The following is a 20,978-nucleotide window of genomic DNA, read 5'->3' on the forward strand; positions in this document are numbered from 1 at the left end:
TGATCCCTGCGTCGGGAAGATCCCCTGGAGAAGGAAATGGCAACCCACTCCAGTACTCTTGCCTAGAGAATCCCATGGATGGAGAAGCCTGGCAGGCTGCAGTCCACAGGGTTGCAAAGAGTCGGAAAGGAGTAAGCCACTTCACTTTCACTTTCACCCAGGAGTTTGGAGTTGAGCCTGGTCTTTGAGGACCTGGGGACTGTATAGTGTTTTATGTGTGAAGTCAGGAAGATGGTAGTTGCTTGCTGAGGGGCCTAGATGGGGCAGATGTGGAGCTAGGACAAGGCCTGACTGCAGAAACAGGGAAGGCCTTGCTCTGGAAGCCCTGTTCTCTGGCCTCCCCACCCCATCTGTTTGCCTGAGGCTGCAGCAAAAACAAAGAAAGAAAACACTCAATTGGCAGGAGATAAGCCCAGATAAGAGGCTGCCTTCCTCTGGAGGAGGCAGGCAGTCAGCCTGGGAAGCGCCAGGAAGCTGGGCGAGGCCTTGAAGAAGTGCCAGCCTGACCCTGCTGTAGAACCCAGCCGCACCCTCGCTGCGGGGTCTCTGCCACTCCACACTGTCCCAGGGCAGGAGGGGGAGGCGTGGAGCAGGTCCTCCAGGCTGGCCGAAGACAGTCTGCCCTAGAGGGTCCATGGCCCCCCTGCCTCCAGGTCAGGATGTCTTGACTTAGCTGTGACCTCAGTTTCCTCATCTGCAAAACAGGTATAACATCTCCCTCACAGGGAGGAGGGGGATGCAGTGTCTCCCCTGCATGTGCTGTGACCATCAGTGCCCTCTTTCCCAAGGGTCACTTCCAGGCCCATCTACTTCCTGTCTATTGCTGAGAGCCCGGGTCCCCTGATGTTGGGCAGGTTTGGAGCCGCCCACCTGCACCCCTAGCAGGTCTGTCCTCTGATAACAGAATCAACTGCCTGTGTGGCCAAGAGCAGCCTCGGCGGAAGATGCTGGGTGCTTGGGTCATATCAGGCTACAGGAAGAGGGGGCAGGGGAGGCTTCCTGAAGCAGAGGCCTGAGCCTCTATGACGGGAGGACAAGAGCCCAGGAGGGAGAAAAGTAACCGGAGTAAGGGGTGGGGGAAGCAGAGTGAGAGCCCAGGGCAGAGGTCAGAGAGGCGGGAAAGCCTGGGGGAGGCCAGAGGGCCTCTGATGTCAGGTCACTGGCAGAACCTCCAGGCAGTTCCTGGGCAAGGATGTCTCAAAACCCTTTGTTGGGGCCCTGACCCACAATGTCCACAAGCCCATTTTATAGATGAGAAAACTGAGGCTCCAGAAAAAGCAGAACCAGATCTAGGGCCCAGAATCCTCTCCAGTACTGCCCCACCCCAAACCACACTGCACACAAGGTCCCTGAAATCCACGTTTATTCACATAAAAAAAAAATACCCAAAGGAAAGAGAAAGAATGTGACTTCCCGGAGCTCGAAGGCTCCACCCACTGTTCCCTGGGGAAGTGAGGGAGACAACTCCCACTCTAGGGTGTGGGTGTCATGGGGGTGAGGCCCTTCTGGCCCACAGTGACCCACCCAGCACCTTCCCTAGGACTGAGGGCAGGAAGGAGGGGCTGGGGACTAATGGGGCTCCAGGGGGGTAAAAGGAGGGAGTTAGTGTGGAGTGCTCGCCCTGGTTTAAAAAAATAAAATTTCTAAAGATAAAAAGTTAAAAAAAAAAAAAAAAAGAGCATTTAGTGTCTTAGCCTCCTGCCCTCCTCCCAGCGCCCACCCTGGCCTGGTGGCCACCTCTTGCTCAGCCAGTTCAGAGCTTTGTAGTCTCCTCCTGGCTCTCTGAGTCAGCGCCAGGCAGGTGCCCGCTGCTCCCAGGCGCGTGACCGTTGCTGGCACAGGCGACCAGATGCCCGTCCCCCAGTCCCTCCTGTGTCTCGCCCAGCAGGCTCCAGCGGATCTCCTGGGGCAGCCTCTCCCGCTGCTCCTGACACTCCTGGGCCAGCTGGGCCAGCAGCTGCAGGAGGAGCAGCGTCAGAGAGGCCAGGCCAGGCCACCCAGTGCTCTGCCCACCTGCCGCCTGCCTGCCCCTCACCTACGGCCTCACCTTGGGCTCCTCTTCCGACAGCTGTTGGAGGATCTGCTGCTGCCCGGCCACAAGGCGTTCTTGCCGCTGCTTCTGGGCCTCCTCCAGCTGTGTGTGGGGGGGGCAAGGGTTCACACAAGGGTCTCTAAGGGAGGGGCCTGGGCCCCAGGGCTCTGTGTGGGCACAGAAGTCAGGCAGACCCTCTTTCTGAGCAAGGAGGCGAAGGTTCCCGGGGCTGTGTGACCAGGGTCCTGAGATGACTTTTAACAGCAAATGTTCCAGACCCACAGAGAAAGGATCTTCAAGCCCCTCTAGGGCGACGGAGCACCAGGTTGGCACCCAGGATACCGGTTTAGGATGACTGAAGGAACAGGGGTGGGTAGGGTGGCACCTGAGCGTCACTCACCCGACGGATGGAGTTGACCGACTCTGTGATGTGCCGACGGTTAATCTCTGTCAGTTCCCTGCACAGGAGCAAGGAGGATGTGCTCAGCGCCCAGGGACCCGCCCGGCCTGCCCAGCACGCAACTGGCTCCCAGCCCCGATGCCCTTACGCCTCCTTCTTATGTTTCTCCCTGGTCTTGGCCTCTGAGATACTGTTGTGGCGTTTCCTGTCCAGGATCTTCTGCAGTTCCTTCTTCTCCCTGGAGGAGCCAGTGGGAGAACAGGCAGGGTCAACGGCAGGGCAGGGGTGTGTGTGTGTGTGTGTGTGTCTGTGTGTGTCTCTGCCCACCTCGTGGCACCAGGGAGTACCCCCCTCTCCGCCCACGAGATCCCAGCCTTCACCTCTCATTTATCTCCTTCAGTTTCTTCAACTGAGTCATGTGAGCGTCCAGGACAACCTCCCTGAGCTTCAGCTGAGCCTACAGACACAGGTGGCCGACAGGTGACCCTGGGATAACAGGCCTGTCCTAGCGCAGGCTCTGCCCGCCACCCGCTGCCCGCCCCTCACCTGCTGCAGGTGCTCCAGCCTCCGCTCCGCTTCTGTGTCCACCTGGGCCTCCCTCAGCTCCAGCAGACACTGCACCTGTTTCTTCTGGAACTCTTGATACCTGCTCACCTCTTCCTCTTCTGCCCTCTCATCCTCCCCGCTTCTGTGGGGAGAACCCCTCTGGATAATATTCAGGTCGTCACATGGACCTGGGCCGGGAGGGCAGGGGGACAGAGCAGGTGCCCGCTGGCAGTGACAGATACCAGCCCGGAGAAGTGGGATCGGTTATGCCAAGGAGGAGGCCCGTTAGCTCCACACAAATGTTAGGAGCCTGTCTGGGCAACAGTCCCTGGAAACACGCTCTTATGGGGACCTCAAAAAAGGTATCCCTCCTGGCGGAAAGGGTCTTCCCTTGTGGCTCAGCTAGTAAAGAATCCGCCTGCAATATGGGAGACCTGGGTTCGATCCCTGGGTTGGGAAGATCCCCTGGAGAAGGGAAAGGCTACCCACTCCCGTATTCTGGCCTGGAGAATTCCATGGACTGTATAGTCCATGGGGTCGCAAAGAGGGTGGGACCCAGAGTCCTCTGTCTTCCTTGCACCAAACCTCCTTCCTGGGGGTCAAAAGGGCAACCCTGGGCCATCCATCCATGCCCACCTAGTGCAGAAACCCTCATACTCATGTTCACATTCACATCCATGCACAAAGCACATGGTCAGGCGAGACACTCACAGGACACTGGGCCGCTGTCGGCACCTGCTCCCCGCGCGGGCTTGGGCCAGGTTGTCGAGCAACCGGCGCGTGAGGGCAACGGCCTTCCGCTGATGTTTCTTGTACAGCTCCCGGAAGTCTCGCTCTTGCCGGCTCCGGAGCTTCACCAGGGCCTTGTGGCCTCGGAGCTCGTCCAGCGGGGCTGGGGCCACCTCTGTGGACAGCAAAGGCGGGCTGGGCTGGGCTGGGCTGGGGCAGACCACCCCTGCTGGAGCACCGGTTCCTTCCAGAAGTAGCCCTGCCCCCAGGACAGGCCCGCCCCCTACCTGAGAGGATGCTGGCGATCAGATCATCACGCTGACCTGGAAAGCAGAGGCAGGGCTGGCTGTGAGAAGCTGGAGAAGCACAGAGCTATTCCCCTCCCTCCGCCTACCCCCAGGCCACCCCTTACCTGGGCTGCTAATGGAGGAGCTGATGGAGGAGCTGGTGGGGGAGGTGGCTGGGCCTGGGGGCCGGCGCGGGGAGGCGTCCAGTGGGCTGGGCGTGGGGTTTGGGTTCAGTTGGTACCCCAGCTGCTGAGACTGGGTCTCCTGGCTTGTCTCCGGGCCAGCCTGAGCCTGCGAGGGCGGGGTGGAGAAAGTAGAATGCTCTATGCTCGTTCTAGAAATGCTACTCTCTCCAGACCCTCCTTTTATTTTTTTAAATATTTTGGGGGAAGGGAGCCACACCATGAGGCTTGTGTAGGACCTTAGTTCTCCAACCAGGGATCAAACCCGGGCCCTCAGCAGTGCAAGTGTAGAGTCCTAACCACTGGACCACCAGGGAATTCCCCCTCTCTAGACTCTTCGGTCCTTCACAACCTCCCTCAGCCCGTGGCCCTGGACTCCTCTCATCTGTCATGTGGGGCTGTGAGAATAACTTCATGAGAACAAGATACACATTTCTAACCCCCTTTTGCACGTGGGGCATGGGTACGAGAATGTGAGATCATATCTCTAGGATGCCAGGCCTTACTGCATATGGTTAGGAACTTCTAGATTGTTCTGGAAAGCACTGGCCCCGCACCAAGTTCCCTCCTGTCTCTGAGTCCCCCTCCACCCTTGCCCACAGCTGCTCATCTTCCTCGATGCTTAGCTCCTGATTAAATCAATGAAGGAAGTGACCGCCGAGGGGGCACTAGTCTCTCCCGCTAATAACTCCAGGCAGCCAGCTTTCTTCCCTGCTGCCGCAGGCCCCCATGGGACCAGGCCTAGATGTGCGGCGAGCCTCTGCTCCTGACCCCTCCCCGCAGAAGCCACGGCCGCCTCATGGCTTCCAGGACCAGGCTTGAAAAGCTTTTAGGGCTTCCAACTGCCCTGGTGAAGCAGCTGAACTCTGCACCCTGGCTTTGAGCCTACCAGCAGCCAGAAAAATTCTAGCCCTGGACAGTCCCGAAGGCCTTTCTCATGCAGAAGGGATTTCCACCTCCTTAAAGTGTGCGGAGTAAGCCCAGGCAGCTGAGCCTCCTGAACGAGAGCGCCCAGGAGCCCCAGTGCAGCGTGGGGGAGGGTACTGGAGGTAGAGCCCAGGGCTGAAGGGACAGTGTCGGTGAACCCATGAAGCTGGCGTTGGCAGTAAGCAGGGAACAGGCCCCTCGGGGAGAAGAGTCCTACCGCCAGCTGGGACTGGCATGGGCGGTGCAGACGGAGAACAGTGGAGAAGGCTGTAGGGTGCTTCCCCACCAGGGCTGGGCCCAGGGGTCAGCTCTGACCACTCCCCCACCCTGACCCCCAGGGTCCAGGTGAGCCTGAGCCCTGCTGCCTCCTGCCTGTTAAGAGCTCAGGCAGACAGACCCCTCCAGGCATCACTATGCCTGCCCCTGACCTGCCCTGGCTCACCTCGCTCTCCCCAATGAGGGCGGCCAGCTGCTTGGCCCTCTGGTCCATCAGGCTGACATGCTTGATAGGGTTGATCAGGGCCTCTGCATAGTCTGCAGGTGGAGCGGCAGAGGGCAAGGGTCTCAGAGACAAAACCCCCGGGCCCACACCCTCCCCAGCTCTGGTCTCACTCAGGGACTGCAAAACCACCTTCAGAGCTGTTTACCACCCACCTGGGGCCACCAGTCCCAGCCACTCCCAGGCCCTGGTGGTGTCCTTGTCCCCACCCTCCCTGCCTGGCCTGCCTCGCTCCTCCAGCCCCCCTGTGGCTCACCCTGGTGGTCGTCGGGGATGTAGTCGGAGGCCTCGGTGTAGATGAGCAGGGCTGGCAGGCACAGCGGCTGGTTGGCCTCGTTCCGCAGGCAGATGTAGTGGTACCCTGGGAGGGCAGGAGGGCAAGGGGGCTGAGCACAGGTCCCCACACACCATGCCCCCCGAACTGCCCAGAGCCCAGATGGCCTCACCTGAGCGGATGGCGGAGACAGGTAGGATCCGGTGCCCCACGAACTTGCCCCCCTCCTCAAAGGCCGCGATGCGCAGCGAAGCCAGCGTGGGCAGCACCACCTGAGGGTCCAGACTGGTCTAAGCCGCAGCTGACCATGGCCAGCAAGGCCGCCATCCAGAGTGGGCCCCTGGACCACGTGACCCGAGCACAGACCATCAGTCACCATCGCCCTGAGCCAATGGTGGACCCGCACCTCCGCAGCCTGGCCAGAAGTGGCCAGCGTCTCCCAGAGCCCTGAGTCCAGAGGACAGGGAGACAGACCCCCTCCAGGCATCATTATGGCGGGAAGGGTCTGGTCACTGCCAGCTTAGCACCTAGAGTAAGCCACGCATCTGAGACTGAGGCCGCATCCTCAGCAGGCCCATCCATCTGGGAGGCGGGGAGAAGCTGGGATGAGCTTGCGGCGAGTCCCTCCTGCCTGGGAGAGGGGGTGGGCTGTGCCCCCGGGGGGCTGCGGGACCTCCTTCCGTCTCAGCCTCCTGCCCCCCGACCCTGACCCCACAGAGGGCAGGGGGCTCCAGCCTGACACGCAGACAAGCAGGACCTGGGGTGACAGGCCTAGCCTCGGCACCCCCGCCTCTGACCCCCGACCACAGGGTGCTCCTGTTCCCCCACCAAGAGAGCCCGGCAGGCCTGGGGCTCACCTTGGGGAAGTCGAAGGGCTCCTCATCCCACACGGGGTTGAACGAGTTCCCCTGTGAGGTCCGCGTGCGGTACTTGCGCCGCGTGTCAACGGGGAGCCCGAACATGTCCACCTCCACGTAGATGCCCACCTTCCTGTCGGACAGGAACTGCCCCGAGATCACCTGGGGGGCCAGGAGGGTGAGGAGGCTGCTCAAAAGTCCCGACCCCGGGACACCCTGGCCTGCACCCTTCCCGGCCCCACCTTGACCCGCACGGCATTGGCCACGATGCCGTCCACGATGGCTTCGGTGAAGGGGTCAAAGGACTTGTCTGGCCGCCGCATGAACTCAGGCTTGAGTAGGTAGCCACTGCGCCCATTGTACTCGAACACACCTGCATTGAGCTGCATCGGCACATCTAGGGGAGCGACAAGGGGAGGGCAAGGGTCAGCAGGTGGAATAGGGTCAAGGTCAGGAAGGACACTGCCGTGCAGTGCAGTGGGGAGACCAGGGGTCATTCAGGTCAGATCAGATGGCATCCAGGATCCAGACTCTGGGAAGACGGGACAAGGGGCCAGGTCTAGCATCAGCCAAGATCAGGGGTTAGGGTTAGACGAGGTCTCGGTTGGATGTGGGGATCTGGGATTGGAGTCAGAGGTCCCTGCAGTCAAGACTCACAGGGTCAGGGGGCAGAAGTTAGTGAGGCTGGGGGCCAGAGGTCAAAGGTCAAGGCAGGGCAGCACTCACCCAGGGTCTGGAAGTTGAGTGCAACGAGCTGGCAGCCCACGTTCCAGAAGAGCTGGGGCATGTAGTTGGACGAGTCCACGCGCGTGCCCTTGGGGTAGATGCGGCTGAGCTGCTGCTTGTTGTATCTGAGGTTGACAGTCAGGGACCACAGGCAGGTACTGGCCCCGCGTTCTGCCTTGAGCCCAGTGCTCCAGGCCCATCCTTGGCTCCTGTGAACCCACCTCCCGGCCTTGGTTCAAGCTGCCCCTCAATCCCCACTTCTCAGCCTAGGCCCTGGGCAGTCTCCCAGGCCCACTCCCAACCCAGACAGGGGTGCTCCAGAGTCAGGAGGGGTAGAACCACCCAAGCCTGCCTCCCCGTGAGCAGCCCCGCCTCGGCCCGCCAGACTGCCGGCGCAGAAGGATACTCCACAAACTCCATAGGGCTCTTTGTCAGTTGCTCCATGGCCTTGGTCTCCACGAAGGATGACATCTCAAAGCACTTGTTCCTCTCTGGGGGGTGGAGGTGGGAGGGGATCAGGCCTGGCAGAGCCGGACGGCCTCCCCTTCCCCCACCTCTCACCCCACTCACTTCGAGCAGCCTCGAAGGACTTGAATTTGACAGGCTCGATGTAGTTGACGAGTGTGGACATTTCCTCAGTGGCATTGACTTCACTGCTGGCAGTGCCCTATGGCCCCCAATCGCAGGGTCACCGGTTCCGTGCCCCCCAGCCAGGAGTTGGAAGTTCCCTCACCTGCCCCCGCACCACAGAGGAGGTGCTGACCCTCTTCCCAGTTCTGCAATCACACTGCCCAGGGGCTCCTAGCAAAGACCCCAGCCCGAACACGGCCTGTCCATCGTAGTTCCATGCACCCCACAACCTTCTCTCTGGGCCTTGCTGACCGGGCCCTGGACCCCACCTTCCCAGTCTGCCTCCTGCCCCCCTGATCCTTGGAAGCTGGAACTCCTCAGCCAACCTCAGGGGTTCAATTATTCACATGAGGGTGAGCCCCCAAATTCCAACCCCCATTCTCATTTCCAGCTACCGCCTCGCCACCTCCTCCTGGGTACCTCACAAGGTCCCCAAGCCTTGCAACCTGAGCTCGCTCACCTCTGCCCACACCCATCCCCACTCTGGGCCCCTTCCCAACCCCATCTCAGAGCTGACCTTTCCTGTCACCTCCCTTCCCCAGAACTCAGTGTCCCCCCTCCTCCACGCTCTCTGGCCCTGCCACAGGGCCTTTGCATAGTCCCCCTTCCTCAGTCCGCTCACCCAACGTCCTCGCCGAGGTCCACCTCCCACTCCTCACCCTGGTTCTGCACCCTCACTCACCCCTCCCAGCCCACATCCCAAACACAATTTCACACTGACTTCCACAGCTGTTTACCTAAGACCCTCCCGCGCTCCACACACACCCCGCATGTGAACTCTGGGAGGGAAGGCGGACCCGGCACTCAGGGCTGTGCCTGGCAGTCAGGGCCCAGCCCACTTGGGAAGTGAAGGCATGCCGCCGCCCCCTCATCCCGCCGCCCCCTCATCCCGCTCGCAGGCCTGACCTCATCCGTGGTCGGCTTTTTGGGGTCCGTCTGTTCCTCCTCTTCCTCGTCCTCTTCCTCATCCTCCCGGTAGGCAGGTCCAAGAGCATCAGGGCCCCGCTGCAAACCCTCCTCCCCCAGAGACTTCCGAGGCTCCAGGCTGGGCTTCTCGAGGCCCACCTCCTCCCCGTTGCTCAGGCCTGGGCAGCTGTCAGAGCTGGGGGACCCTGCAGAGGACAAGGCCGTGGGGTCGGGGGTCAGGGCACACAGTCGCTCAGGACCCAGGAAGGTTTGGGCCCGGGGGGTGCAGAGCTGCCTCATGGGAGTCCAGGGGTTCTCAGTGCAGCGTGGCTGGGGAGAGGGGGGAGGTCAGGAGTTGAATGGGATCAAACCCAGTGGTAGTATAGAGGGGTCAAAGGTCAAAGGTCAGGGTGCAGATATAACTCCGGGGAGATGTAACTCAGGGAGATAGGTAGGGTGGCTCAGAAGGGTGAGAACTGGGATACAACAGCCTTGACAATGGGGGTAAAGGATGATAAGGTGGGGTTCCAAGTCAGGGGTCAGTTACGGCCACACCCCGTGAGGGGGCTTAGGGAGGTGAGCAGTCAGGGGTCAGATGGAAGAGGGACCTCAATAAAGCGAGGGGTCCAGGGTGAACTGAAATGAGGACCCGCTGGGAGGGTACACTCAGAAGTGGTATCAGGAGAGAGATGGTTCACTGAGGTCAGAGGTCAGTGGCCTGAGGCACAACCTGGTTGAGGGGGAACACCTCTGTGAGGTGTTAGCTGGAGGGTCCGGAGGGTCAACCACATCCCACTGGGGTCAGGAGTCAGAGGTCCCATACTCAGCCGACAGGTGGCGAGTGTCTCGAGAAGGGGGAGGTCAGGTTGGGAGCAGAAGGTGCGTCCCCAGGGAGGGCTGGGCTCAGGGAACTGGGGGCTTAGGGTGGGGACTGGGTCGGAGGTCAGGCCAGGATCTCACCGAGCTGGGGCGAGGAGGGCTCGGTGGTGGCGGAGCTCTCGCTCAGGGCCGAGTTGCTCTGCTCCAGTGGCCGCTTGCGCACGGAGCTGTCGGGGACGCCGCTGCCCAGTCGGTGCCGCTTCTTGTTCTTCACCAGGATGCGGCCCATCAGGTCCTCGGGGCTGGGCAGGGGGACGCCCGGGGCCAGCTGGTGGGCACGGACAGGTCAGCGTCTGCTGGGCGCCCTCACCCCCATGCCCCACCCCGGCTCTGAGCCGCATACCGGGTACTTGTCCAGGGGGTCGATGAGCAGCGCGTCCCCAAAGATGGAGCGGCAGTACTCGGCCATCTTAGCCTGCTGTTTCGCCCTGTGGGGCCAAGGTCAGAGGTCAGAGGTTCCTAGGGTGCAGCTGAAGTCCCCAGAGTGAGTCAGAGGCCGTCAAGGTCACCAAAAGGGTCACCCTCTCCCAGGGTCAGAGGTCACAGGAGCAATCCAACAGTGCCATGGTGAGGTGGCTGTCCCTGAGTCCACGGGGACTCCCCCCAGCTGGGATCGGGGTCCCACTCACGAGTCCACGTGGTTCTCAAAGGAGAGGATGACAGGGTAGGGAGAGGTCTTGAAGGCGGTCTCCGCGATGGCCTCGAGCACATCTCTCAGCGGCACCTCCGTGGTCATGGTGAAGCCGTGGGTGATGAACGGCTCCTCCTCGGGCGGCCGCCCCTTCCACACGTCCAGCTCCACGCAGCGGCAGCCCCACAACAGCGCCTGCCGGTACATCTCCACCGACGAGGTTCCGGCCAGCTGCCCCGCTGGGGATGAGGCTCCATCACCACCAGTGCCTGGCCAGCCTGGCTCCTCACCCTCCTCCCCAGGTCTGCGCTGAGCTGGGTGGGGCCGCGCCGGGGACACAGAGCCTGGGTGGAGGCCTGGCCTGGGCTCGCTTTGTCTGGCCAGCTGCTGATCATGCCTTGACTCACTGTGGAACCGGCATCACCTCTCCCCAAAGCCAGGCAGTCAGCACCCACCGGCACTGGCTGACAGGTGGGGCCCTCCACCTCCAGGTCTCACCCTCTCTCAGATGAACTCCCATCACCCCCATCCCACCGGCCTGAACTGGGAGTTATACCCAACACCCCCACGGCCCCTGCTTCCCTTTCTTCCCTCCACAGTAGCTGCCCTGGAACAGCCTCTGTCACCTCCTCCCAGAGACAGCAGGCCCCTCCCCACCTCCCATCCAATCTCTGCGGAGCACCAGGCGTCATCCTTCTAAAAACATACCAGGTCACCTCCCCCTTCTCAACACCTTGCAAGAAGCCTTCCTATTCACTCAGGATCAGTGCAAATTCCTTCCATTCTTTCTGTGCCTCCAGGGTCCCTCTCATGGATACCTGACCCAACTCCCACCCCACCCCACCTCGTGGCCTCCTTTCAGCTTAAGAGCACCAGGTGGTCTCCAGACCCAGCTCCCTGCCCCCCAACATACACAGGCTATTCTTCACAGGGCAGGTGCAGGCCTCAACCCTTCCCCTGGGGAAACCTTGTGGGCCACCGGGGAAACCTATGCAGAGAAGCTCACTCCCCAGGACAGGCTCGCTATTTCCAGCTTGCTTCCCCAGCATGGGCCACCCCAAAGGGAGGGAGGCAGTCTCAGGACCAGAGGGCAGATGTCACGCTAGGATGGGTGCGCTCACCGGTGAGATAGGTGTTATGCGAGGAATTGATGAAGTAGGCGCTGAGCGGCTGGGTCATGTCTGCACTCAGATCCAAGGCCTCAAGTGGCAGAATGCCGTTCTCCTCACCTCCCAGGTAGCGGCTGAAGCCCTCCATGGACATCTGGTCTGGGGGGCAGGGTGGGGTCAGCAGGGTCGGGGGGGCCCTCCCACCTCGCCCCCAACTCCCATGCTGGCTCACCTCGCTCCAGGAACTGCTTGTTGGGCTCATACTTCTCGATGAGCAGCCGGGCCTGGGAGGGCCGCAGAGGTGGGTACAGCACTTCATTGAGCCGCGGGTCCCGTTGCTTCTGGTTGATGAAATCCATGAGCTGCTCCAGCGTCAGGTAAGGTTTGCCCTTGGCACCTCTGGAGGGGGCGGGACGCCGTGTTAGGCTGGAGCCTCACCAGCTCCTGTTTCAAACCCTCACCTGGGGAGGAGTCGGAAGGTTGGTGCCTAGCTCCAGAACCCTCTGATGGGGACGGGGGCCAGTCTCAGCCCCTCTGGGCCTCAGTTTCCCCATCCGCTTTCCTGACCAGTTGGTGCCGGCGCTAGTATCAGTAAGGGCTTTGGAAGCCACCAAGGGCTTGGCCCACTACACCATGCCTGCCTGCAGCTCCTGGGCCCAATCTCAGCTCCAGCATCACCCACAACACATCTGAGCCAATGCATTTTGGTCCCCAGCGTGGGGGACCTCCTGCTGTCTCAGGAGCAGCCCTGGCCAAGAAGGGTCAGCACAGAACTGTCCACAGCAGGGCCCCAGGCAGCCCTGAGCACAGCCACAGCCCAGCACGCAGAGACCCCCAAGAGCTCCGCCTCCCCTCCTGGGACTGGAAGGGACACCACCGCCGGCAGAGGCCAGACGCAACACACAGGGGCTGGTAGGCAGGTCAGCCCTGCTCACATCTCCAGCAGGATCTTGTCAATGTCCGGCCGCAAACACAGCTTGTTCAGGAACCGCTCGAAAATTTCCAAGGAAAACTCGTCAGGCCGGATGGACTCACTCTAGGGGCCAGGAGTGGAGAGTCAGAAGCCAGGGACAGCCGGCCCTCAAAGAGCAGGCGCCCACTACGACACCCCCCAACCCCTGTCCCCAGCGCCCTCACTCGGTTGAAATTGAGGCCACAGGATTCCAGCGCAGTTTCTACCCGTTTCTTGTCTGCTGAGAACATCTTCAGGATGCTGAGCAGATGGGAGGGGTTAGGGTCAGTGGGGCAAAGGTCACCAAGGTCAGAACAGCAAAGGAGATGCTGAGGAGGGAAAGGGGTGCTCACTTCTTGACTGGAATCCGTCCATCCTGGTTCACCTGCAGCTTCAGCTTCGTGTATCTGGGGAGACAGGTGGGAGGGTCACGCCCCGGGACAACAGCCACCTGACCCCACCCCCATGCACTCCTGCCCCCCGCTACCCCAGGGCAGGCCCAGGGCTCACGCTTTGCGCAAGAAGGTGTTCCGGGAGGCGTTCTGAGCCAGGATGTTCATAGCCAACTTGAAGAGCTCCTCGGACCAGACCTGAGGGGTCAGGATCCAGGGGCAGGGGGTGAGTGGGGGACAGAGGGGCTGGCTCAGCCACTGTCAGATCCACGGGAAATGCTTAAAAACCACTTTGTCAGAGGATGATTTAAAAAAGGGGCAGAGGACAACCTAGTACACAGCAGGTGCCTACTACGTGATGGCTAACTCAACAAGTGAGGCGGTAGCTCCCCCAGGCCCAGCCATCGATCCCAGCCCACCTTTGCTGTATCATCCTGCACGGCCATGAAGTTCAAGAATGTTGTATTCACCGGGTCTGGCCCGGCCACCACTGTCATCAGCTTCTCCTCCAACCGGGCATCAGGGACCCCAAAGCCTAACACCTCCCGGATCTTGGGGTCCTGAGTAGGTGAGAGCCAAGGGTGAAGAGGGCTGTCCCCCTCCCCCATTACCTCACTCCCATCCATTACCTGGGCCCCCCATCACTCACCTTGGGCAGGCGGGCGTAACGGCCAGTCCTGGTGTCCCTGATGGAACTGATGTCCAGTGTGTCCACCTCCTGGGGAGACCAGATGCCAGGGTGGGTCTGAGAGGCTCCAGGGTGGGAGCCGGAGCCCCCAAGCTCCCCACCCGGGCCAGGGAGTGCTCATCCCCTGCTGTAGACCCAGCCTTAGCCCCTGTTCTTAGCACTTCCTGTCCTAGGAACTGGGGGAGAGGTCAGGCAGCAGCGGGGCACTGTCCCCAAGGGCAGAGCCAGGGGGTGGTGTCGGGGGGTCTGGGGTGGGGGGCCCTGGAACCCAGCAAGCCGCGCCAGCGCCGTCCTCACCATGTTGGGTCCCGTCCAGTACAGGAAGAAGCCATTGGAGTCCACACGCAGGGTTACCAGGTTCCGACTGGAGGCCTCCTGGGGACGAGGCGGACGGCAGGGGTCAGGGAGGGAGGGCTGCTGCCCGGGTTTGGTCCCTGGAACCCTGGGCCCCTCCACTCCAATCTTTCTGCCAGTGAGCGAAGATGACGGCTCAGCCAGCCCACAGGTCCTCTGCAGCTCCTTTCAGTCCTCAGGACAGAGCTGAGCTCCGAGGCCCCTCCCAGCCCCACCTCCTTCTTGCCCTAAGACTCTGCCACATGGACCACTAACTATCCATTCCCCATCTCCAGGTTTTGCATCATTGTTCCCTTGCAGGGATATCTTCCTTTATTTCTCTACCCACGAAATCTGATCCGCCTCCTTGGAGAGGCCTCCCCAGACCCCAACCCTAGGCTGTTTCCTCATAAGGTCCAAGAGGTCCCCGGTGACTGAAGCCCCCACAGCACCCCCTTGGGAATATTTATGGAATGAAAAAAGAGGGTTTGGCAGCCTGACCCTCATGGTCCTCTGTGTCCCTCGGGTCCCCAGGACAGCCAGCCACCCCTTACATCGGCTTCAAAGTCCATTACACCCCCCCCCACTCTGCACCCACTGGAGCCCCACAGCTTCGAGGCTCACCCCACCCATCTTACAGCACAGACTAAGTACCCTTGGACAGGGACTCATCCTGCCCTTCAGGCCCAGACAGCGAATTCAGCCCTCACTCAAACAGCCCTGGCTGGCGGGAGGGCAGCAAAAGCGTGCACTGGCTCCACTTCCGAGAAGAGCCACCCTGTGTGACTCAGGACTAGCAGCGGTGGGGAGGGGGTGGTGTCACCAGAGGCTCAGACTCAGCCCAGGCCCGAGTGACCAAGCAGCCACAGGCAGAGCTCTCCTGTGGTGGTTTAGTTGCTCAGCGGTGTCCGATTCTTGGCGACCCCTTGGATTGTAGCCTGTCAGGCTCCTCTGTCCGTGGGATATTCCAGCCCAGAATGCTGGAGTGGGTTGCCATTTCCTTCTCCAGGAGATCTTCCTGACCCAGGGATCGAACTCGCATTTCCTGCATTAGCAGGCACTGGCAAGCGGATTCTTTACCACTGAGCCACGAGGGAAGCCCAGAACTCTCTTGCCGCAGGCCAGCAGAAGACCCTGACTCACTCTGGTGCCACTCCCAAGTTACTGCTCACTGGTGGTCAGTACAACAGCTCACCCTCCCTTCTGCCTGCCAGGTACAGGTTGAAGCACTCACTATCTAGGAGCTCACTTAGTTCTCTTAACATCCTATGAGGTTTGTGCTTCTGTTCTTCCCATTTTACATGTGAGAAGACTGAGGCACAGAGACTATGCGGCTTTCCTAAGGTCAAGAAAAGGAGCCAAGATGTGCATGCAGGCAGTATGGCTCCAGGGCTTCCCTGGTAACTCAGACTGTAAAGAATCTGCCTGAAATGCAGGAGACCCAGGTTTGATCCCTGGGTCCGGAAGATCCCCTGGAGGAGCAACCCACACCAGTATTCTTGCCTGGAGAATTCCATGGACAGATGAGCCTGGTGGGCTACAGTCCACGGGCTCACAAAGAGTCGGGCATGCCTGAGCGACTAACACTACTAGAATGGTTCCAGAGGCTTTCCTGGTGGCTCAGCGGTAAAGAATCCACCTGCTAATGCAGGAAATGTGGGTTCAATCCCTGGATCGGGAAGATCCCCTGGAGGAGGAAAGGGCAATGCACTCCAGTATTCCTGCCTGGGAAATCCCTTGCCTGGCAGGCTACAGTCCATGGAGGGTCCGACAAGACTGAGCAATGAACAACAATAACAAGTATGGCTCCCGAGTCCCAGGGTTTGGGAATCCGGGAACCAGGACCTCTGCCAAACTCCCAGCTGCTGGCCTCAGCCACCACGCCACCGTGAGGCCTGGGATTAGCCTCTGTTCTCCAGACTCAGTTTCCATCTGCGGGAGGATGGGGAGTGCACTAGCCCCGCCCATCTCAGGTTTTGCTTAGGAAAGATGGGAGACTGAACTGGAGGCAGAGGGGACAGCAGCTTGAGAACTTTTGGGGTGCTTGGGCCTCCCCACCTCACTGGGCTGACACCCACCCTCAGCCCTTCTCTGGGATTGCTAACCCTGCCCTGGGGCTCAGGGGCCCCCAGTAGTGTGAGGAGGGGCTAGTTCTGTGGGCATTGCCCCCAGGGCCTCCCTCTGACCCTCCTCAGGGGCCCGGTCTTCAAAGGCAGCGTGAGCCCCAGCCTCTCAGGCCCCAAGTCCTTGTCAGCAACCCCCACCCCACCCCCAGGGCCCTCTCCCTGTTCCCACTTCCTTATTTGGGTTTATCACACTGTAAGGAAAAGGAGAAACTTTTCCCTTCAAGCAGGCCTGGGGGGAGGGGTCTGCCCTAGTCCCAGGGGCGCCGGGACACCCTCTAGGGCACACCTGTTACCTCAGGCCACGCCCCCAGCCCCTCCCCCAGCTCTCACGCCTACCCGCCCCACCCAGCCGGAAAGGAGCCGGGAGTCTTCCAGGCCTCCGGCCTGGCTGGGAAGGAGCAGCAAGGAAGCTCAGGCCGGCGAGGAGGGGCCCAGGGGGCAGGGGAGGGGGCGCTGTGGAAAAGAGCGTGAGGGGCAGGACCCGTCGCCAAGTCGCAGGTGGGAGCGGGGCCTCGGGGATGCACCAGGGGCAGGTCAGATAAAGGGGGGCCAGGATTTATTGGGGTTCAAAGTCCCGGTGTTAATGAGTGGTGAGCAAAGTTCCCCCGAGGTGGAGGAACTTGGGGGGCAAAGTCTCCAGGTGGGGTGACCTGGTACTCCCACCAGAGCGGGGAGCTGGGCTGGGATCCAGAAGCAGGGCAAAGGGGTGCCAGCCAGAACAGGGTGAAAAAGTGATGAATGGAGAAGAATGTTCAAACTAGGGTACGGGGAAGGGCAGGGTCCCAGAGGCACCCAGTCAGAATGGGGGTACGCTAAGCCAGTGTGGGGGCCATGGTTCTTGAGCCAGACCGTCCAGTGCCGGGCAGGGGTCTGGTGACCAGGCCAGGGTTGGGGGAACGAGAATTAGACGGGCAAGGAGAGGTGAGAAGGACAACTGAAAAAGCGGGGGCTAGGATTTATTGGGGTTCTAAATCTCCGAGCCAAGGAATAAATGTCAAATTTTCCGCAGAAGAGGGGCCGGACTGGCGGGTGGGGGACAAAGTCTTCCTTACGGGGACGATTGGGGACTCAAGTTTCCGGAGCGCAGCCAGGCTGGGATGGGGGTGGCGCGGTGATCAGGCCAGTCTGGGCTGGGGGTCCCCGGCGTCTGGCGAAGCAGGCGTGACGGAGTCCCCGGATCTGGGCGGAGCAGGGGGCCCCTGCACTCACCTCGTCCCATTTGATGAACTTACTCCCGCGCCGCAGGGTCTCCACGACGGTGGGCGGCTCCAGCTGCAGCGCGTGGACGCCGGGCCTGGCGCCCGCCATAGCCAGGCCGGGGGCGGGTCGGGGACCCGCGGAGCCCCGACGGGGACCCGACGGTGCCGCTGTTCCCTCCGCGCGCTCCCGCACGGCCCGCTCCGGCCCGGCGGCGTCTGCGCCCGCCCGCCCGCCAGTCTGTCCCGGACAGACCAGAGAATCGGCGGGGCCCGGCCGGGGCGGGGCGGGGGCGGGGCCGCAGCGGGACCGCCCCCTCCCACCGCGTCCGGCCGGCCCGCCTCGCGTCGGCTCCCCCTGGCGGCCGGGGCGGCGACTGCAGCCAGAGGAGGGATGGGACTCGGGCGCGCCTAGACTGGGGTGCTTCGCTGGGGGAACTCTGCTGAACCGGCCCGGGGTGGAGGGAGGGCGCTTAGGGACTGGGGTGCAGCTAGGGGGACTGGGTGTAGAGGGCGCTGCTGAAGACCGGCGCTGGGGTCAGCCCACTGAGGTTTCTGAGGGGCAGGGGCGGGGGTATTACCAGAGAGCAATACTTGGGCTTGAGGGAGAAGAGACCTGCCTTCCACCCCACTCCTGCAGCGTTTAGCTGAGTGCTGGAAAAGCCACTCCCACCCCCACCCCCACCCCCCTGCCCTCACATTGCCTCACCCCCTCCTGCAGCAGCTCGGTCCCCCTCCCTGGGAGCAATTAGCAAGCTAATGGGCCTCCCGCCGCAGGCGCCCTCCCCCCATCCTTAGCCCGGGGAGGCCCGGCGCCTGCCGCCTCCATTGAGGACCCAAGTACCCTGGCTTTGTAGAGCGAGCCCTGGAACAGCGCCCTTCTTGTTCCGCAGAACCCACCCCCCACCCCCCAGCTCAGCCTGGAACCTGTCCCTGTGGGGCTCCCGACTGCAAACTGAGAAGGGGACAGCTGGTCGTTCTGCCTGGAGGGGTCAGAAGCCTCCTGGGTGTCCACAAACTAGGAGGGTTGAGGAGGGGCTCTGCCACGCCTGGCCCACAGCAGGTGCCCTGAAATCTGCAGCGTGCTAGGGACCTGAGCTGGAAGGCACATGGGCACTGAGATGGGTGGGGGCTACAGCCCCTCCTGCAGGGCTTGGCTGGGGGGGCTCCTGCCTGGGGGCCCCTGTGGGAGCCCCCCCAATACAGAGGCAGTAGCAGCAGCAGGTTTAAAGTAGAACTCATCCAGAGGGGCCAGCCAAGTCACCTAGAAACCCAGAAAGAGACAGAGCTGTTTCTGGGCGAGAAGGGGTCAGTCAAGGAGGAGGCAGCCCTACAGGCTGCCTTTGCCCCAGGCTCTCAGACCCCCAAGGGGAACCCTGCCTGGCACTGGCCATCCTCAAAATCACCACCATGTTGGGCACCGACTCTAACCTAACAGATCTCCTAGCCTTTGGCTGAGGCCCTGTGGGTGTGATTATTAGCTCTACTTGAGGCCCAGAGAGGGGAAAGGACTCGCCCAAGGTCACACAGCTTGATAGGAGGATTGCAGCCCTCTGTCTTGAAGGCCAGCTCTGTCCTGTCTTTACTCCTTGCCCTTGAAGAGGCAAAGAAAGCGGACCCGATTTGTGATCCTTGTCCTCTCTCACCAGAGCAACAGAGCCATACCCCTCAGAGACTCAGGGACCACAAGGTCTCATTGGGTAGCCATGCAGGGTAGAGATGGGCCTCTGCTCCCCCTAGCTTGGGTGCAGGTCTACTGGCCGAACCTAGTCTTTGTTCCTCTGTCACCTTGTTCAGAAGTTGGATGTTGTCAGAGGATGAAATAGGCAAATGGGTATGAAAGGACTCCTGGGTACTGGATATCTAAGACAGCTGCATATCTAAGGAAAGGACAGCAGGCTGTGGAGATGCCAGGGAGGAGGGAGGGAAGGACATGGGTCAGCTCTGGGCCAGGGGACCTGCCAGCCAGTGCCAGGGCCAGCAGGGCCTGAAGCCGTGGCCTGAGCTTAGGGGTAGAAGCTCTAGGTGGCAGCTTCTTGAAAACCAAGATGGGAGCCCGTTTCCTGCCCACCGTGTCTCCCGAGGCCAGGGCAACCCCCATTAGAGGGCTCCTTACTCCTTGCACACTTTCTTCCTGCCTTGGTAATGGTAATAGGGTTTCTCGGCAAGCCATAATGGTGGAAGGAACGCAGTCTTTCCGGCCTCTACCTTTGATTAAGGGAGCAGTCTCAGCCACAGGACCCTCCCTAGGGCCTCTGCTTTAGGAGGTGCTGAAAGCAGCCTCAGCGGCTCTCTAGGGGAGGGGGGCCAGGACCCCAGGAGAGGTGGGGCTGGGGAAGCTACAGCCTGGGGCTGAAAGGATGAGGAGCAGCACGCAGCTCTCAGACGGGACGCCAAGGGCTGGGATATGGTCTTAGAGCACTGACCTCAGCTGCAAATCACCAGAAGTCAGTGGAATCAGCCCCTTTGAAGAGGCTCAGGATAGGTTAGTGACTGGCCCAGGGCCTCTCAGCCTAGGGCAGAGGCAGGATTTGGACCTAGTTCTTCCACTCCAAGGTTTTGTGCTAGGCAGTCAAGCCTCCAAGGCGGCTGTAGGTCATCATGGCCATCTACGCTAACACAAGAGTAGGTGGCCATGGGGAGGGATGGACAAGATAGGGGAGTCAGTCTGAGGAATCTGGGAGTGTCTTAGGGGTAGCACAGAAGGTGGAGAGAGGGATTCAGGAAGAGCGTCCCTGGCTCTGTCTTCCCTGTTCAGCCTAGAAACCCCTCGGGGGACACCATGAAATTTGGAAATGACAGGAGGCCTTCACACCAGCCTTGAGGGGAGGAGGAAAACAAAGATCACTGCTCAGGGTCATAGCATCTGGAGGGACACAGCTGGGACTTGTCCTCAAGTCTTCACCACCAACAGGTTTCATTCCCACAGCGAACTATGATATAGCCTCCCTCTTAACTGCAAGCCTCCCCAACCCCCACCACCCCCAGGCCTGAATCAGCGCTCCAGTTTAAAAAGAGCAAACCCACCCCGGTGGGGTGAGGTGGGGTGTGGTGGGGAATTTGGATTTGGTAAATTGCTTCTCCCATCAGGCCAAGCTCAGAGTCAGAAGCCAGGCTGGGGATGGGACTCTCTTAGAAAGGATGGGTCCTGCCTAAACCACAGAAGGGTCAGCCCTTCCCTGGCCCCTGAGGCTGGCCGAAGAGAATCTAAGGCCCGAGGGGGGCTGGGGAGGGAGAAGGTATCAGCCCATCGCCGAGCCACATGAGTCATGTGCCCCCTGCTCAGGCCTTTCAGGGAGAAGCCCAGCTGGCGTGAATCCCCCCACCACCATCACCGCACACACTGTTCTCAGCCAGCGCCTTCTCCTTGTCTGTACTCTCCAACCTCAAGGTAAGTCCGAAGTCCTAGGTTTTGGCGTGTCTGCAGCATCACACCAGCTGTGTGAACCTGGGCCAGTGTCAAGGTCTGTCTGAGCCCCATCTGCTGCAGAGGGTGTCTCTGGCTTCCAGAGGGGCTGGGACTTAGTGTCTCTAGGACCTGGAGCCTCTGCTTGGGGCTCCGGAGGGTGAGCCTGTCCTCTGTGGTCTGTGGAAGCATCTGAAACAGTTGCACAACCTTCTGTGGCAGTAGGAGCAGTGACTTTGTGTCAGGGGGCCTGCGTAGACAAGCTGAGCTC

At 61.1% G+C, this 20,978-nt stretch overlaps 1 protein-coding gene across 3 annotated transcripts; it reads right to left on the minus strand.

Annotated features, from left to right (window-relative positions):
• Positions 1 to 140: 140 nt before the first annotated feature.
• On the minus strand, positions 141 to 17,568 carry PLCB3 (phospholipase C beta 3). Of its 3 annotated transcripts, none has more exons than XM_043927678.1 (31): positions 17,315 to 17,568; positions 13,944 to 14,021; positions 13,608 to 13,676; positions 13,378 to 13,518; positions 13,077 to 13,156; positions 12,920 to 12,973; positions 12,752 to 12,827; positions 12,550 to 12,650; positions 11,847 to 12,013; positions 11,627 to 11,773; positions 10,504 to 10,744; positions 10,218 to 10,302; positions 9,956 to 10,142; positions 8,996 to 9,201; positions 8,030 to 8,126; positions 7,866 to 7,950; positions 7,460 to 7,584; positions 6,976 to 7,130; positions 6,734 to 6,895; positions 6,049 to 6,148; positions 5,859 to 5,963; positions 5,546 to 5,637; positions 4,120 to 4,285; positions 3,995 to 4,030; positions 3,690 to 3,882; positions 2,979 to 3,117; positions 2,813 to 2,889; positions 2,581 to 2,670; positions 2,433 to 2,490; positions 2,048 to 2,134; positions 141 to 694 (listed from the first exon to the last, which is right to left on the minus strand). In XM_043927678.1, exons 1-31 carry the CDS (start codon positions 17,411 to 17,413, stop codon positions 452 to 454), a joined length of 3,741 nt encoding a protein of 1,246 aa, XP_043783613.1. In that variant the 5' UTR covers positions 17,414 to 17,568; the 3' UTR covers positions 141 to 451. The 3 variants fall into 3 exon arrangements, with proteins under 3 accessions (XP_043783613.1, XP_043783603.1, XP_043783621.1); XM_043927668.1 differs by having other exon boundaries at positions 146 to 694; positions 2,979 to 3,120; positions 17,315 to 17,567; XM_043927686.1 differs by lacking the exon at positions 141 to 694 and adding an exon at positions 1,347 to 1,957 and having other exon boundaries at positions 2,979 to 3,120; positions 17,315 to 17,565.
• Positions 17,569 to 20,978: the final 3,410 nt, after the last annotated feature.

This window comes from Cervus elaphus, chromosome 2 (genome assembly GCF_910594005.1).
Source record: "Cervus elaphus chromosome 2, mCerEla1.1, whole genome shotgun sequence".
NCBI lineage: Eukaryota > Metazoa > Chordata > Mammalia > Artiodactyla > Cervidae > Cervus > Cervus elaphus.

Coding starts and splice junctions, on each gene's coding strand:
- PLCB3 (XM_043927668.1), bottom strand. CDS start 17,413: ATGGCGGGCGCCAGGCCCGGCGTCCACGCGCTGCAGCTGGAGCCGCCC. Junction 3,121..3,689: donor CGACAGCGGCCCAGTGTCCT/GTGAGTGTCTCG, acceptor TTCTCCCCACAG/AAGCGGGGAGGATGAGAGGG. Junction 2,671..2,812: donor CTGAAGGAGATAAATGAGAG/GTGAAGGCTGGG, acceptor TGGCTCCTCCAG/GGAGAAGAAGGAACTGCAGA.